Raw genomic sequence first — 18,367 nt, forward strand, 5'->3', positions numbered from 1 at the left:
CATAAAAATAATTAAGTGAAATAAAGGTATTGTGTCCAACTACAACTAAAAAATAAATACTTTTTTTTTAAAAAAGAAGACACTGTCATATACTACAACATGGGTGGACATTGTGGACATTATGCTATGTGAAGGAAGCCAATTGCAAAAAAGACAACTACTACATGAATTCACTTATATAAATGTCTGAAGTAGTCAAACTCTTGGAAACAAAAAGTAGAATGGTATCTTCCCCAGGGATAAAGGGGGGGGGGGACTGTTAATAGGTATACAATTTAATATTTGCAAAATGAATAAGTTCTAGAGATGTTGTGCAATAATGTGCATGTAATTAACATTATTGTATATGTAAAAATGGTTAAGTTGGGGTTTTATTTATGGTGGGGGGAGATTGGTTCTGGGAATTGAACTCACAGGCACTTTACCACTAAGCCACAAAGCCACATCGCCACATCCCTAGCACTTTTTAGTTTTTTTTTTTTTAAGAGAGAGAGGAGAGGGAGGGGGGGAGAGAGAGAGAGAATTTTTTTTTTTATATTTATTTATTTATTTTTAGTTATCGGCGGACACAACATCTTTGTTTGTATGTGGTGCTACAACATCTTTGTTTGTATGTGGTGCTGAGGATCGAACCCTGGCCGCACGCATGCCAGGCGAGCGCGCTACCGCTTGAGCCACATCCCCAGCCCCACTTTTTAGTTTTTATTTTGAAACAAGTTCTCACTGAGTTGCTGCAGGCCTTGCTAAATTGCTGAGGCTGGTCTTGAACTTGTGATCCTCCGGTCTCAGCCTCCTAAGTCTCTGGGATTACAGGCATGTGTACCATCCCTGGAAAGATTAAATTTTTGTTTTTTTACCACACACATGCACAAAGCACACTGCTAAGAAGCCAAATTTTTCTTTTAAAAAAATTTTTTTAAGTTATTGATGGACCTTTATTTAATTAATTTATTTATATGATTGCTGAGAATCGAACCCAGTGCACACGTGCCAGGCAAGCAGTCTATCACTGAGCCACAACTCCAGCCCAAAATTGTTATTTTAAAGACTGCTGCATAAGGGAGAGAATAAAGTACATCTTGCCTTTCCTATATGAACAGTATCTCAGGAACCAAATAGTTAAGGGCAGGTTACTCTTTATAGAAGAATTGTGGTTAATAAATGAAAAGGAATGGAAGTATTTAGGCAGTGCTCATCAAGGATGGCTAAAAGCACCATGTGCAGACACCATGTGCTCTCTGAAGACAGGCTCTGGCTACCTTCGAAGTATACTTAACAGTAAAAATAACTCAAAACCTGGAGGTGGCACTCAGTGGTAGAAAGTGTACATAGTACGGGGCTGGGATTGTGGCTCAGCGGTAGAACGCTCACCTAGCCCGGGCAGAACCCGGGTTCAATCCTCAGCACCACATAAAAATAAAGGCATTGTGTTGTGTCCATCTACACCTAAAAAATAAATATTAAAAAAAGAGAGTTTAAAAAAAGAAGAAGAAAGTGTACAAAGTGTACATAGTATGTACACTTAAATATTAACTTACATACTAAGTAGGTTCAATCTCCAGTACTGAAAAAGAAAGGGAGAAAAAGAAAGAAGTCAGAACTGGTCAAACATCTAGGTCTAAGTACAAATATACAGGAAAAACAGGATAGAGTATCACTAGTACACAATTACCAAGCTCCAAGCAATGAAAAATTATAGGAAAAATAGGCTATTTCTTTAACAAATTAAAAGGAAAGAAGAAAAAAAAGGGGGGGAGGCTATAAATCTATTTATTTGTTTATTTTCTTTTTTATTGATAAACAAATAACAGCATTACTATTCTTAATACACATATATACCACAATTTTTCATATATCTTTTTGTATATAAAATATGTTGACACCCAATTCATGTCTTCATACATGTACTTTGGATAATGATGTCTATCACATTCCACCATCCTTGCTAATCTCCTGCCTCCTCCCTTTCCCTTCCTCCCCTCTACACTATCTAGAATTCATCTATTTTTCCCATGCTCCCCCTCCCTACCCCACTATGAGTCAGCAGAGGGAGGCTATAAATTTAAAGAAAATATTTTTTTAAAAAAAATCAACCATTTACAATGTGTGGATCTTATATGGGCAAACTGGAAAAAAAAAAAGAAATCATTAGGAAAATAAAAGACCAACTAGGGATATTTGTACATTCCTTTGGATATTTAATGATACTAAGGAATTACTGTTAACTTTTTAAGGCAGTATAATGGTGATGTAGTTATGTTTTTGAAAGAGTTCTTAGATATACTTCAAAAATATTTCAGGTAAAAAATTTTAAGTGCATATAAATCACGGTTCAAAATAAATTCAAATATGACACGATTTTTAAAAAATATTTATTATTTATTTTCGGCGGACACAACATCTTTGTTTGTATGTGGTGCTGAGGATGGAACCTAGGCCGCACGCATACCAGGCAAGCGCGCTACTGCTTGAGCCACATCCCCAGCCCCTATAACACGATTTTGAACAATTGATGAGTCTAGGAAAATTTGATCCTGGTATTGGAAATTTCTCCTTTGGAATTGAAGAATTACTAACATAAAATCACATTATTTCTCAGGGTGCAGTCTTATTACTTGGTCCTTCAAGAAATAATATTGTTTCCATTTTTAAAACTATCTAAAAATTAGGAAAATTTATAATTACAGAATAAACATAAATCTTGACATTTGAAAGAAATGATATGGTGGAATGGAGTCTGAAAGAGCAAAGGGTGAGACTCCCCTGCCAACACATCACCAATATATGTACCCCATTTCATGTGTACTCCTATGTGGTCAGTAGTAAATTCCTTAATAGTTATCTCGTTTCTAAGGAATCTTGGTGCTGGAAGGGATTTCTGGAATAGTCTGAGCCAAACCTTTTTAAATGAAGAAACAAATTTCCAAAGGAGGAACCCCTTGTATTGGAAAGCCTTGTGAAGCCGAGCTTTCCACCACACACTCGCCTTCTAGGTGCAACCTCTGACAACATTAAAGTTTAAGGTGCCTTTGCTTTACTGAGGAACCTACAACGCCCATTTAGGAAGTCGGAAAGTCACCGTGCAGGAAAGTTGCAGTTCTGCGCACGCTCAGAGCCGAGTGTCGGAACCTTCAGCGCGTCAGCTCTCTGCGGCTGAGTGGCTGCTTCCGCCGGGTGGGTTTTGCACGGCTCACCCGGAAGGCGGGGCCTGCCAGGCAAGATGGAGTTGCTGCAGGTCCTGAAACGCGGGCTGCAGCAGGTCAGTGGCCACGGCGGTCTCCGTGGCTATTTGCGAGTTTTCTTCAGGTAGGCGTCTAGAGCTATGCGCTTGGTTTCTGGGGCTGGATTTGCATTGCTTGGTTCCTTGAGGAGGGTCCCAGGCTTGGGTCACCTTGGAGAATCTCAAGGACAGCCGGCCCAATCTTTGCCTTGCAATCCCCGGGTCGAAGTCTGTCCCGGACCGAAGTCTGTCCCGGGCGTCCACAGGACAGAACTGAAGCCATCTCTAGAGATGGAGCATCCCCGCCCCCTGGAGTGTAATGAGCATTATCAGAGACGTTCACATGGTGACCTTGGGAAAGTTTTTTCCTTGAACTATCCTTCAGTTCCCTCCCAGTGCGATAAGAGATTGAAGGAGGTAACCAAAATGGTCTTCACTATTCCAAACATCCCTGACGGGCACTTAGTTCCCCGAAAACGATTTGGAGACCTAGTGGAATGAAAGAACCAAGAAATATTTGAATCATTTTTAGAAGATGAAGCCCCGGGCACGGTGGCAAACACCTGTAACTCCAGCGATTTGGGAGGTTGCGACAGGATTGCAAGTTCGAGACCAGTCTCAGCAATTTAGCGAGACCCTGTCTCAAACAATTAAAAGTGCAGGGAGTGTGTCTCAATGGTTAATTCCCCCCTGGGATAAATCCCCAGTACAAAAAAAAAGTAAATAAATAAAAGATGAAATACTTTGGCTCCCTGACTTCCTGGAGGATTTGCTTATTCCAAACTTGTTTGCACAGGGATAGTAGATAAAAGTCCTATAATTTGAATATGTTACATTTGTATTTTTAGTGTAATTTAAGCGCATTAGTTGCATTAGTTTATCTTTTCCCATCCTGTCTGCATGATACTGGGACGGTGAGGCAGCATGAACTAAGTTAAGACTAGAGTTCTTAACCTGAAAGCTGATTCTTCAGTATTAAGTGGCAAGAGCCTGGAGGTGAAGGCTAGAAGTATACAACCAGTGACCATCCACAGCAACTCATTTTTCTAATTGATGTAGCAGCCTTTGTGTCTGAAAGTTGGTATTCTCACTTTATTTTGGTTTGTTGTGAACAATGAATCATTCTAAAATGTCTGTTTTCTTTGGGATAATTACAGAGCAAATGATGTGAGAGTTGGTACATTAGTGGGGGAAGACAAATATGGAAACAAATACTATGAAGACAACAAGCAATTTTTTGGTGAGTGCAGTATTTTTGGCATTTGGGTTTGGGATTTGATAGGAGTCTATTTTTCATACCGTACAAAGGAGCTCTTACTTGGAAAAAAATGAAAAACTCAATAGAGAAAAACTAAATGATTAACAAAAGTATGAGAAATGCTAATCCTCACTTGATATTACAAGAATGCAACTTAACAAAGTTAGAGGTACTTTTCCATGTGGGGACATATCCCAATTTAGGGAAAGGGATAGAATAGATTAATTCAGGCATTTTGGAGGACAGTTTGGCAATATTTGTGAAAAATAATACTGCATTTATCTTTTGTCTCAGCACTTAAAAAAATTCATCCTATAAATATTCTTGTGAGACAAAGACACTTATTGCAGCAGGCTTTTAGTAATAAATCTCAAAAGCAACATTATCATGTATAAGTTGATAATGATGAATTTAAACACTTTTTAGAATGCTTTTGTGTTATTAAGAATGATATACCTTGGGCTGGGGATGTGGCTCAAGCGGTAGTGCGTTTGCCTGGCATGTGCGGGGCGCTGGGTTTGATCCTCAGCACCACTTAAAAATAAAAAAAAATAAAGATGTGTATCCACCTGAAAATTAAAAAATAAATATTAAAAAATTCTCTCTCTCTCTTTAAAAAAAAAAAGAATGATATACCTATAATTTTATATACAAAGATGTTAAAGATATGCATAATAAAGTTCTCCAGTTGCAGAATGATGTTTGGTATCCTCAAAGGAAGAAAATATATACTCTTGGTTTACATATTACATTTCCAAACACAAGAAACTTAGAATCAGATAATGGTGGTTCAATATTCTATCCCTCCATTTTATAACTTTGTGACCTGGTTAACTTATTAACTTCTCTAAGCCTCAGTCTTCTCATCTTAAGTTGTATTAAAAAATGATGAAAAGAGAACAGGAAGAACTTATCTTAATGGAGGGTTTCTTAACCTCGAACTAACACCATGGCCAGATAATTCTTTGTTGTGACATGCTGTCCCAGGTGTAGAACGGGCAACAGCATTTTTGGCACATACCTCCTACGTGCAAGTAGCACTTTCTCTCTACAGGTGTGACAACCAAAAATATCTACAGGCATTGTAGATATTTGCCTCCTGTGAGGCAAAATTGCCGGAGAACCACGGGCCTAATGCTTGGTACATATGTGCTCAGTAAATATCAGCGCTATTATTGTTATTATTATTACCTTCTTGAATTGTTGGATTTTTTTTTACTATGTGCTTTTGTTGTTTTTATAATAATAAAAAGATTCTCAAAAAAAAAATTCTCTTGATTGAGATGAAAGGTATCAAAGAGGAAAAAACAACTAGTCTTCATCCAAGGGAAAAATATATAATGTGAAGTAATGACCTAGCATTTATTGAGTGTTTACCGAAGCTAGGTGCTATGCTAAACAAATAACATTCATCAACTACTTTAATCTTCAAGATTTCTTTGAGGCAAATACTTTAGTCTCCTCATTTCCCCCATTTTTCAAATGAGGAACTAGGTCATCATCACCAGACAGTGAAAGATATTTCTTAGGAGTATAGAAACCATGCTATGGTTACATTGAATGCAGTTTGGTCTATGAGAATTAAGTATCTTCTTACATACTCTATAACCATACTGTTTTCAATATAGAAACCATAGAATTTTAGACTTGGAACAGATTGTAAAAGGTTATCTAAAAACTATTGTTCTATAGGTGAAGAAACCAAAGTCCAAGAAATGTCCTAGCCAAAGAGACTTAACCAAGTAATAGAAACAGTGGCAGAGCCCAGGGCAATATTCTTTCTGCTCATCACTGTTATAAACTAAGATTAAGTTAATTTCCTTTCTTCTTTCACTTCTTTCTTCTTTCTTCATTGAAAAATACAGCTATCTTCGTTTCTGCTAATTTAAGAAAATGATACTGTTGTAAAACATTAAAATTTAGTGTATGAAGTAAAAAAATGAATGTTCCCCCCCTTGTAATCAAATACCTCTTTTAATTAGCTTGTAATTAGATACTTAAGACTCTAATGAATATATAAACCTACACTTATTTATATTATGCATATTTGTAAACTGAAATATTTTTCATTAAAAAATATGGATCATTTTTCCTTATTAGCTAAATGAACCTACAGTGTTCTTTTTTGTTTGAATACCTAGTTTTGTTTTTTTATTTAAAAAAAATCACAGCACTGTTTTTAATTAGCACAATATTCCACTCTATAGAAGAACTGTTATTTTTTCAAACTCTTGACTGTTGATAGACATTTAGCTTGCCTTCTACTTTTTGCTACAGGGAACTTGCTTATAACTACATCCATATTCATTTAGGTATTCTAAGAATAAATTCTTGGAAGTGGAATTGCTGGGTCTGACTATGGACTTCTAACATTTGGATAATATATTGTAGTTGATGTCTAACAAAATGTTAGATTTTTGAGGCCCAGGTCTATCATTGGAGCCTAATTCTGTTGTCATTGCCTAATATATGAAAGAAACCTTTTTCAAGGTTTCCTGCATCTGCCTTCATATTTCCCTGCCTCATAGGATTATACTTTACTCTTACATATCTGTCCTTAAGATTGATTTCTCTAAGATAATGCTAAGGGAAGTTAGCCAATCCCAAAAAAACAAATGATTTCTCTGATATAAGGAGGCTGATTCATATTGGGATAGGGAGGGGGAGCATGGGAAGAATAGATGAACGTCTACATAGGGCAAAGGGGTAGGAGGGGAACGGAGGGGGCAGGGGATTAGCAAGGATGGTGGAAAGTGATGATCATTATTATCCAAAGTACATGTATGAAGACATGAATTGATGTGAATATACTTTGTATACAACCAGAGGTATGAAAAATTGTGCTGTATATGTGTAATAAGAATTGTAATGCATTCTGCTGTCATTTATTTTTTAAAAAATCAATTAAAAAATTTTTAAAAAGATTGATTTCTCCAAAGTGAAAATATATATTGATTGATATCTGTAATTTCTTTTAATAAACAAGGTCATATATAAATAACATTAGTCAATCTTTGTTGATTATATATTCACCTAGGAGAACCCTGTAAACTAAATGCAGATTACCTTTTGCTTATTGATTTAAGATCTATTATAGGAATAAATTCAATGTTCCCAACTTGAGGGTTAGGGTTAGTGGCAGTGAGGAAGAGGTAAAGGGAATTACTATTCATTCTTCATTTTGCAGGTGGTGGTGGGGGGTATTGGGGATTGAACTCATGAACCCAGGGGTACTTTACCACTAAATTACATCCCAGACCTCTTTTTATTTTGAAACAGGTTCTTGCTGTGTTTCTCAGGGCTTCACTAAGTTGCTGAGACTGGCCTCAAACCTATAATCCTCCAGCCTCAGTTTCCCAAGTCACTGGAATTATAGGTGTACACTCCTGTGCCTGATGTATTGAGTATTTATACACCCAGTATTGAACTATGTGTATGCATTTGATATTTAATTTTCACAGCAACCACAAGATGTAGAAATAGTCATCTACTTTTAATGGATAAATAAACTGAAGCTTATAACGTTTGCCTGATAGTAAGTAACAAAGCCCTGATTGAAACCTGGGTGTTTATTTCAGAACCCAATAGAAACAGTTTTGTAAGCAGTGGTTAAACCGCCAACTATAGCACAGAAATGTGTTAAATAAAAAATGTAGCCATGGGGCTGGGGATGTGGCTCAAGTGGTAGCGCCCTCGCCTAGCATGCGTGAGGCACTGGGTTCGATTCTCAGCACCACATAAAAATAAAATATAGATATTGTGTCCACCTAAACAACTAATAAATAAATATTTTTTAAAAAAATGTAGCCATACTGTTTTGATGATATGAGCTGTCCTACTTACCTAACTATCATTTATAACATTTGCTTATTATATATAGTTCATATTTTTTCAAAAGGATCAGAAATGTTTTTTTTAAAACATTTGTATGAAAACATAATTCAAGTATGATTACTGTGAATACATTCTGCTCTGATCTCAGGAAGAGCACTTTTCTGAGTAAACTGAGCAGCTGTGAATACATTCCGGTAAACTTTTCTGATACTGCCCTCTGCAGGGAACTGGGGAGAAGCAAGGATTCTTCCCTTTGGGAAAGGTCAGAGCCCCACCCACATCATTGAGTTGTCTTAATCCCTGGTTCAGAGATCTTGCCTTGGGGGCAGACAGGCTTTTGATAAAGCTTGCCAGCCACACACTTGCTGGAGCTTGCCTTCACTAATACACCCATGGTATTATTCCTCTCATAGTCCTCTTATGTAAGAGGACATAAAAATATTTTAATAACAAGGATGTCTTCTTTGATATCATGCATTTATTACTTAAAAAAAAAGGATTTCCTTTATTCCTCACATCTTTCCACCCAGGCCGTCACCGATGGGTTATATATACTACTGAAATGAATGGCAAAAACACATTCTGGGATGTGGATGGAAGCATGGTGCCTCCCGAATGGTAAGCTAAGCCACCATTTTATTTCATTTGACTTGGGCAATATTTCATTACTCAAATATTTATTGAATATTTATAAGGCAGACATTGATCTTCTGAAAGACTCTATCCCAATTACAATGGTTGCATAACAAGTTACCCTAGAGCTTAGTGACTTAAAACAACAGTTATTTGTCTCTCATTTTTGTGGGTGAGGAGTTGAGACAAGGCCAAGCAAGGATGATTTATCTTGACTCTCAGATGTCTGGGTCCTCAGCTGGGAAACTGGAATCATCTGAAGAGTTCTTCACCTGATGCCTGCATGTTAATGCTGACTGTCAGCTGGGGGCATGGCTGAGGCTGTGAATTGGGCTACCTTTATGTTTCCTAGGCTTCCTTAGGCAAGTACTCTGAGGAAGAGCAAGCTGGGCAGAAGCCATAGTGCCTTATTTTAGTTCTTGGATCATCCACTATCACTTCTGTATTCCATTGGTTAAAGCAGTTAGAAACCTCTGCCCAAATTCAACAGGAGAAAACATAGGCTCTTTCTTTCTTTCTTTTTCTCTTTTTTGCTTTGTAAGCAAGTGTGCTAACATTGGTTTTCATCCTCTATTTTATTTTTTGAGACAGTGTCTCACTAGGTTGCTCAGGCAGGCCTTGCTCCTGTCTCATCCTCTCAAGTAGCTGAGATTGTAACTCTTTTGGTAGAAGCATGCCAACATCACATATATATTGGGGTTTATAATGGTGTGGTATGTATTACCTATTTGTAGGGGAAAGGTGAAAAGAACCCTGGTTCTGATCTTCTCTAGCATTTTGACTTTATATGAGTTTCTTGATTTTTCTGAAGGTTAGTTTCCTCATCTATAAAATGAGAACCCTAAAATTCCTTAGATCTCTTTAAGCTGTTTTTATAATATGCATATTTTTAAATATAATGCTAAATGCTCTTGAATGAAATGTTTCGAAGCAAAGTACTTAACTATTTTGTAGATTGCAGAAATAAAACCATTTGGTTGACATACAATTGAACTTTGGACATTCTTTCTAGGTGGTCTAAAAAATCTCACCAAAAAACTAGAAATAAGTATGTCAGGTAGGCTATGGCATTTTGTTTTAGTTGAACTTAATTAGCAGAAATAGTTCCATTTTGCTTAGAAACCCAGGCATGTAACATAAAGAAGTGAAGTTCAGATATTATTACTAGAGTCCTAGGCATCAGGGGTTTCAATAGACCTCGTCTAGCCACTCACCCACAAGACCAAACAAAAGGTAATGGTGAAAAGCAGGAAAAGAATTTTAGTCAAAATGGCCACATCAGGAAGGCAGAGATTTGGCATCTCAGTCCTGTCTTTAAGGTGCTCATAGGAACTTTAGTTTTAAATAGAGGAAGGGGTTAAGAGGTATATATACCAAGCTGTCTTGGTCAAATTGTACTCTTGTTGATCCTTCTCTCAGTTCTGATTGTATTAGGTGGCTCTGAAGAAGCTCTTATCACTTGAGGGGGCCAATTTCCACTTGCTGCTCAGAGTGTTTATCAAACCTGTGATCCTGGAAGGGAACAGTTCTATTCCCATGAGATGATTGCTTCTGCTTAGAGAGGCAGTCTCATCATGGGTTGATTTCTTAGAATATGTAGGACAGTGACTGAAGACTTCTAGGTACCACTCTAAGAGTCTGAAACAAGATGCTAAGTCTTAAAAGGGGATGAAATAGATTAGATAAATTTAGAGCTAATAAACCTTATGTAACTAGTTTTTAGGTAAGCACTCCTTAAAGGATTAGCATGTTTGCGTGCAGAACTAAGTAGGGTTCTCCTTTATCACCAACCCAAAATTCAAGGTGATAAAGGAGATAGATACAAAAGAAGGCAGGGATGCCATGCTTTATTTTGCTTTTATTTACTCATAGGACATCTTCAGGCCTAAGGGTCACTACTTAATTTAGCAAAGGCAGCCTCTCCAAGTTCATGTTATAATATGGTAGGTAGTAATGAAGACCACAGTGATCTGAAAAGCATAAAAGTACCCTGCATCAAAGAAGGCAGCGCCCTGTTCAACTCTGCTCATTCCGTTAGATAAAAATTCCACTAAGGTTTTCCAGATGATGATTTTTCTAAAGAAGGTGGAAATCTGTATTTCATTGTGAGAGTTCTTTTTTTTTTTTTTTCATTGTAGTTGGACACAATACCTTTATTTATATGTGGTGCTGAGGATCGAACCCAGGTCCTTACATGTGGTAGGCGAACACTCTGCCGCTAAGCCACAACCTCAGCCCCCAGTGTTAATCTTTTTTAAAAAGTATTCAGAAATTTAAATACAGCATATCTAACAGACCTTTCCACAGTGACGGAAATGTTCTATATCTGTGCTGTCTACTAGGGTAACCACTAACTTCATGTGTCCCAGAGCACTTTAAAATATGGCTAATGAAACTGAGGAATGAATTTTTTACTTAAATAGTCTACTTGATTGGACGAAAGAGTTTTTTAGAAATGCTGTTGGCTGAGCAAAACATGTCTGTAAGATTTCACCAAGAACCAGTTTTCAAACTGGTCTACTATTTGCATTTGCATGAATTGAGAGTCTTGGCATCTTTTTTTTTTGGTACTAGAGATTGAACCCAGGGATGCTTAACCACTGAGCCACATCCCTACATTCCAGGCCTTTTTATTTTTTATTTTAAGATAGAGTCCCACTAAGTTGCTTCAGGTCTCCCTAAGTTGCTGAGGCTGGCCTTGAACTTGCAGTCTACCTGCCTTAGCCTCCTGAGCTGCTGTGATTACAGGATTGTGCAACTGTGTCCAGGTGGGAGTGTTGGCATCTTCAAGTTAATTAGTTCTTAACGTGAGAAAGCAACACTGATTAGGAGCTTTCTTGTGCTACATTTGGGACTTGATTTGGGGATTTTTTTTTAATATTTATTTTTTAGTTGTAGGTGGACATAATATCTTTATTTCATTTTTATGTGGTGCTGGGGTTTGAACCCAGTGTCTCACGTGTACTAGGCAAGCACTCTACCACTGAGCCACAACTCCAGCCCGATTTTGGGATGTTTTTAATGAGAAATAATAATCTGTGGTTCTGTTAATGTCTAGGGAGCTGTGGTTTTAGATTTAAGAGCTTTACCTCTGAGGGCACATCTGTGAGGAGGACTGTCAGACCACATAAAGTGGAAAACAGGCTCTAGAAGCTGAGATATCCTCCTAGTTTTGTTTATTTGAGTTCGAATTGGCATTTATCTCCTTTAATATGCTAATCTGACATTGATGCTCATGGTCAACATTTTGGGAGATAAGGTTAGGGTTTCTGATTTAAATTATGTGAAATGAAACTCAGAATTACAAGAAAAATCAAGTACTTTTAATGACCCTATTTGTATGGGAAGCTTAAAGGTTTATGTTGAGTTTTCATAAGGAAAAGTGGTATTAGAGATGCTTAATTGTTTGTTTCTCATACCCTGCCTCTGCTAGGTATAATACATTATAGAATTCTTAATTTGTGGATTCTTTAATCCATGAATAAATTTGAAGTTTGGTTGATTTATCTTTAGTTAGGTGGCTAGATACTATTGTACACAAAAGGCAATGAGTAACACATGCAACTTATCTTTGTTCATTTAACTACTTACTAATTATCTACCACTACTGTAGGCACTGAGGGTACAATATTGAGTAAAACATGGTACTTACTCTTATGGAAGGAGGCAGAAAACCATATATGTGGAATGTTTGAGGTAACGATAAATATAAATAAGGAAGACAAGCGTCAGGGAAGGCTTCTTTGAGGAAGTGACATTTTAGGAAAGATCTAGAAGAGGGGTGAAAAGAATTCCCAGCAAAGGGAATCACAAGTACAAAAACCTTGTATGTTTGAGGTGTATTGCTCAGTCTGTTAAAAGAACAGTAATGTGGTCAGTTGTCTGGAGTGTAGTGAATGCAGGGAAGATGTTAATAAATGAGATAGGAGAAGCAAGTGGGCCAGATCATGTACATCTTGTAAGCCATGGTAAACATCTTGGCTTTTTTTCAAAAATTCTTTGGAAGTCATTGGAAGGTAAGGTAGATAGGATGTGATCTGATTTGCTTTTTTTTTTTTTAGATGGAATAATCCAGATTTTCAGAGCCATTACAAGTATTTGAATCATTTCAGAGTAAATTGCCAAAATGATGTCTCATCACTCCTAAATACTTTAGTGTGTAATTTCTACAAACAAGAATATTCTCCTATATAACCATCAATAAATAATTTGCCATATAGAGGAGGCAAAATTTTGCACCTATCCTCTTAGGGCTTTTCGGTTGGCCTGAGTATTCAATTGACATAAATTCAGACTAATAGGAGAAAAGCATACAAATGTATATAATATAGTTTTTTGGCTTTTTTGTTTGTTTATTGGGTATCAAATACAGTGTCACACACCTGCTGAACAAGCACAGTACCAATGAACTACACCTCCAGCCCTATTTAATAGAATTTTTGCATGACACGAGCCCTTATAAGAAAATAAAGACTAAATGATACACTAATGTTTACTACTTATATGCTGAGGCATTAGTCAGCTTTCCATCAGTATAACAAAATATCTGAGATGATTAACTTATAAAGGGAAACGGTTTACTTTGGCTGACAGTTTTGGAAGTTCCAGTCCATGATCAGTTGGCCCCATGGCTTTGGGCCTGTGATGAGGAAGCACAATGTGACAAGAGTACATTGGAGCTGGGGATTTACCTCACTTGGTAGAGTGCTTGCCTAGTATGCACAAGGCCCTGGGTTCAATCCCCAGCACCACAAAATAAATGAATAGAGTACATTGGCAAAGCAAAACCACTCACCTCATTGGAAGGAAGCAAAAGAAAGGATGAAGAAGGGGCTAGAGTCACCTTATCACTTTGAAGGTGACCTAAAGCCCTCCTAATAGGTCCCACCTCTTTTTTTTTTTAAGGCACAGACAGACGTTTATTTAGAAAACTAGATACATATTCAAGGGAAAGTGAGGGCAGTTGCCAGAGAGATGCCTTTGGTGTGTTTGAATGTGGACTGTCTCCAGAGGGGAGAGACAGCAACCTGTTGGTGTGGGATGTTAATATTTATAGCAGGCTGGTGCTGGGGGCTGTACTAGAGGTGGAGCCAGGATGGAATTGCGCAGCTTCTCACCAGTTTTCCCTGTACTTGCATATTTCCCTCATTCTACTGAAGGATTAGTTATTTCTGAGCACTTTCTGTATCGAAGTTGCTCCTGGGCATTTCCTCTCTCTCTTAATCCTAAATCCTAGTCTCATTTCTCCCCCCAGGCTTCACCCCTAGAAGCTTCCACCACTTCCCTTTAGTGCCATCCTGGGGACCAAGCCTTTAACAACACCTAGACTTTGGGAGACATTCAGGGTCTAGACTGCAGTAACTAAATTGTTTGAAGAGTAGTGCATTCTGAAAATGTGACAAGGCAAATTGACTTGGGCTAGAGTAGTCAATTGGATGAAGAATGGCTAGGAAGATAAGCATTAGTTTAACCTATTAAGTCCCAAGTTTTCAATTCAGTGAATATTTTAATGAAATTCACACAGGTGCATTAAAATAGATTGTAAATCATAATTTAGAGCTTATTACATAATTTATTAACATCATAAGTGATATAATTAATATGAATGAATATCTCAAAAGAATAGAACTCTAAAAATATAAATGTTTATTTCAGAGTTACCAAAAGTGGTATGTTTCTTGCTCAATTTAAGTTTTTCAGTTTTCTGTAAATGAGATGATGAAGTATAATAGGGTTAACGAGTTTATTTGTATGTATTTCCCTCCACCTCAACTTCCCTTCCTTGAGGAAGAGCAGTGCTCTCCTTTTGGTATAGGAATGGCATTTTTACATGGCAATTTTATATCCTGCTTTTAAGAAACAGAAGGAAGGGCTAGGGTTGTAGCTCAGTGATAGAGCGCTTGCCTAGCATGTGTGAGGCGCTGGGTTCAATTTTCAGCACCACATATAAATAAAATAAAGATCCATCAACAACTAAAAAGAAACAGAAGGAAAATCAAAGCATTCTTCTTGTACCTGCTATTTCTCAAATGCCTTTAACTCAAAATAGTCAATATGCCATAGCAGCACATTTTGAGGTAGCATATTCTGAACTTCAGCTGCTACTCCTTAATCTTCAGAACCCATTCAAGTCTCACCTTTTGTTACAACAATGTCCATAGCAAGATTTCATCATACCTTTCATGGAAGCTTATATTTCTTTAGTTTCCTTCACACTGGAGTGGATTCTCAGCTTTTTCTTGGTTTTCATGACCTTCACACTTTGGAAAATAACATTAAAGTTGTTGTAAAATGACCCTTGGTGTAAGTTTATTGAATGTTTCATTAAGGCTAGGTTCAGACTGTTTCTTTGACAGAAATATCACAGAAGCAATGCCATGGTTTTTTGTTGCTTTCTATAAAGTAGCTCTCAATTTTGATGGTTTGGTTATTAATGAAAGCTTTTATTACTTAAGAGATGTCTGCCAGGTTTCTCCATTCTAAAGTTAATTCATTGTCTTTTTGTAATTTATTAGCATTTTGTGGGGAGATATGTGAAGGTTATATATCCCATTAGTCATCAAACTTTTAACCTATTATTTATTTCAGTATCAATTCCTATTTTAATCAGTGGGTTATAATACATTACTGTAGTTTTTTGTTGCTCAAATTGATCTCAGTTTGACTAAGTGGGAACCCATTCCTACTGCATTTGGGTTTTTTTGAAATGTTTCCATCATTCTAGGAGCATTTTCTTGCTTTTTGACTCAAAATCTTCCATGTTCCTTACAGTTTCCTTTCTCAGCCTTGGAAATAGCTATTTCTCCAAGGGACCTCTGTTTGCTTGCATGATTTTTTTAGTGGAGAATGGTATTTTAAAACTTAAAATCTGAATGCAAGGTATGCTCATTGCTCTTGGGATTTCAGTGCTCCCAGATGCTCTCAGGACAAGCAAGGGAAAATAAGTACACGGGTGCCTTGTCTTATTGTGCTTTCATTTACTGCAGTTCTCAGATACTACATTTTTTTACACATTGAAGTTTTGTTCAGTGTGTAATCTGGGGTGGCAACCCTACACCCACCCAGTCTATTGGCACCATTTTTTCAACAGCATGTGCTCCTTTCTTGTCTCTTTTTCACTTTGGGTAATTCTTGTAATACATAATATTTTCTTTATATGTGTTATGGTGATCTGTGATCAGTGATCTTTGATGTTACTGTTGAAGTTGTTTTGGGGTGCCACAAACCTTGCTCATGTAAGTTGCTAAACTTTATCAACAAGTATTGTGTGTAAGTGAGGTTTTTTTTTTGTTGTTGTTTGTTTAGAATCAGGATATTGCTAAGTTGCTGTGGCTGGCCTCACAATTGTGATACTCCTGCCTCAGCCTCCTGGCTCCCTGGGGCAGGTACGTGATGCATTCTCAGCAAGTATTGTGTGTTCTGACTGTTCCATCAAGGGACCATTTCCACCGGGGTCCGCGCGCACACTCTCGGAACCCCGCTAGAACAAAAAGAGCCGTCATTTGGCTTGGTGTCATTTGGCTTGGTGTTGTGGCATTTTGCATCCTCCTCCCTTCTGCTAGCAAAGGCCAAATTTGGGGGCCAACAGAGGTGAGGCAAAGAACCTCACCTCCCCACTGGTATTTGGGGGCCAACAGAGGTGAGGCTAAGAACCTCACCCCCCCACTGGTATTTGGGGGCCAACAGAGGTGAGGCAAAGAACCTCACCCCCCCCACTGGTGCAAAGGCCTATCCACAAGTATGGCTGTATGCTGGACCGGTAGTCAATGACGGGTAAGATCCAATTGCAATGGTACCAACCTAAGACAGGAGGCTGACGCCTTGAGGTCAGCTCATCCGATGACGGGTAAGGACCATATGTAGTATTGGACAACCTAAGACAGGCACGGTCCCTAAGCCACATTGCTTGTTGTTTAATTAAACAGAAGGGGGGAGATGTTGAGGGCCACAGCCGAGTTGGGATGACTCATGGCATTTTGCCAGAAGGGAGTGGTTGGCCAGCCAGCCATTGAGATGATGATGGTTATGTTAAGCTGTGTATTCAATTGTATATCTGACCTTTACTGTCAATAAGGTGGCTCCTGCTGCCCGCTACTTTGGAGTTCCCATTGAGTTCTCGCGGGGTTCCCAGGGAGTGTGTGCGTGGACCCCGGTGGAGGGAAAGAGTGTTCCCGGGGAGCGTGTGTGGAGTGCTGGTGGAGTTCGGCAATAAAGAGTTCAGTATGATAAAGGGTTCAGTATGATAATACACTTAATGCAGTGTGCAATGATCAAATCAGGGTAATTAGCATTTCCCTCTCCTTAATCATTAATCATTTGGGGGGGGTGTGTGTATTGGGAGCTTCAAACTTCTCTCTTCTAATTTTTTTTAATAAAAAATATAATAAATTATTGTGAACTATACTAACCAAACTGTGCAATGGAATATTAGAATGAATTCTTCTTATCTAACCATTTTTTGTACCTGTTACCTAACCTTTTATTCTTCCTCCATCTTCCCCTTCTTCTTAGGCTCTAGGAATCACTACTATACTCTCTACTTATGAAATCAACTTTTAGCATCCACGTACGAAGGAGAACATGTTATATTTGTCTTTCTGTAATGGGCTTATTTCACTTAAGCAAAATATTCTCCAGTTCAATTCATGTTGCCTTAAAATGACAAGATTTCATCATTTTTTGTGGTTGAATGATATTCTGTTGTGTCTGTATACTACATTTTCTTTATACAATCATCATGGGTCGACACCTTGGTTGATCTTGGCTCTTGTGAATAGTACTGCAATAAATACAGGGGTGCAGATAACCCTTTGATACACTAATTACATTTCCTTTGGACATACTCAGTAGTGGAATTGCTGTATCATACCATAATTTGTTTTACCGTTTACTCTTTTCCATGATGGCTATACTAATTTACATTCTCACCAACAGTGTATGAGTTTTCCTTCTTCTGTATCCTCACCAGAATTTGTTATTGTCTTTTTGATGAAAGCCATCAAACTAGGGTAAGATGATATCTCATTTTGGTGTTTTGTTTTTGTTTTGCAATGCTGGGGATTGAACCCAAGGCCTTGTGTATGCTGGGCAAGTGCCATACCACTGAGCTATATCTCCAATTTTATGTTGATACAAGGTCTTTCTCTGTTACCCTGACTGATTGATCCTAGACTTTCGATCCTTCTGCCTCAACCTCTCAAGTAGTTATGATTACAGGCATGCATAAGTATGCCGGATCATTTTTGGTTTTGATTTGCATTTCCCTGATGATTAGTGGTGTTGAAAGTTTTTTTTTTTGTAGTTGGCCATTTGTATGTCTTATACTGAGGAATGTTTATTCAGATCATTTTAAAAACCATATTTGTTGTTGTTGAATTCTTTGAGTGCCTTATGAACTTTAAGATATATATATATATATATAT

At 37.7% G+C, this 18,367-nt stretch overlaps 1 protein-coding gene across 3 annotated transcripts in view; it reads left to right on the forward strand.

The window, feature by feature from the left end:
- Positions 1 to 3,145: 3,145 nt before the first annotated feature.
- Ndufa12 (NADH:ubiquinone oxidoreductase subunit A12) overlaps positions 3,146 to 18,367 on the forward strand; it is a 30,382-nt gene continuing 15,160 nt past the window's right edge. The window contains exons 1-3 of one of the 3 annotated variants that reach the window (XM_048803854.1): positions 3,146 to 3,306; positions 4,378 to 4,460; positions 8,843 to 8,930. In XM_048803854.1, coding sequence (XP_048659811.1) covers positions 3,221 to 3,306; positions 4,378 to 4,460; positions 8,843 to 8,930 — 257 coding nt within the window. In that variant the 5' untranslated portion in view covers positions 3,146 to 3,220. The remainder of the gene's footprint in view (positions 3,307 to 4,377; positions 4,461 to 8,842; positions 8,931 to 18,367) is intronic. The other 2 variants (XM_015482932.2, XM_048803855.1) reach the window with 2 other exon arrangements.

The sequence above is a fragment of the Marmota marmota genome, unplaced genomic scaffold (assembly GCF_001458135.2).
Source record: "Marmota marmota marmota unplaced genomic scaffold, marMar, whole genome shotgun sequence".
NCBI classification, from domain to species: domain Eukaryota; kingdom Metazoa; phylum Chordata; class Mammalia; order Rodentia; family Sciuridae; genus Marmota; species Marmota marmota.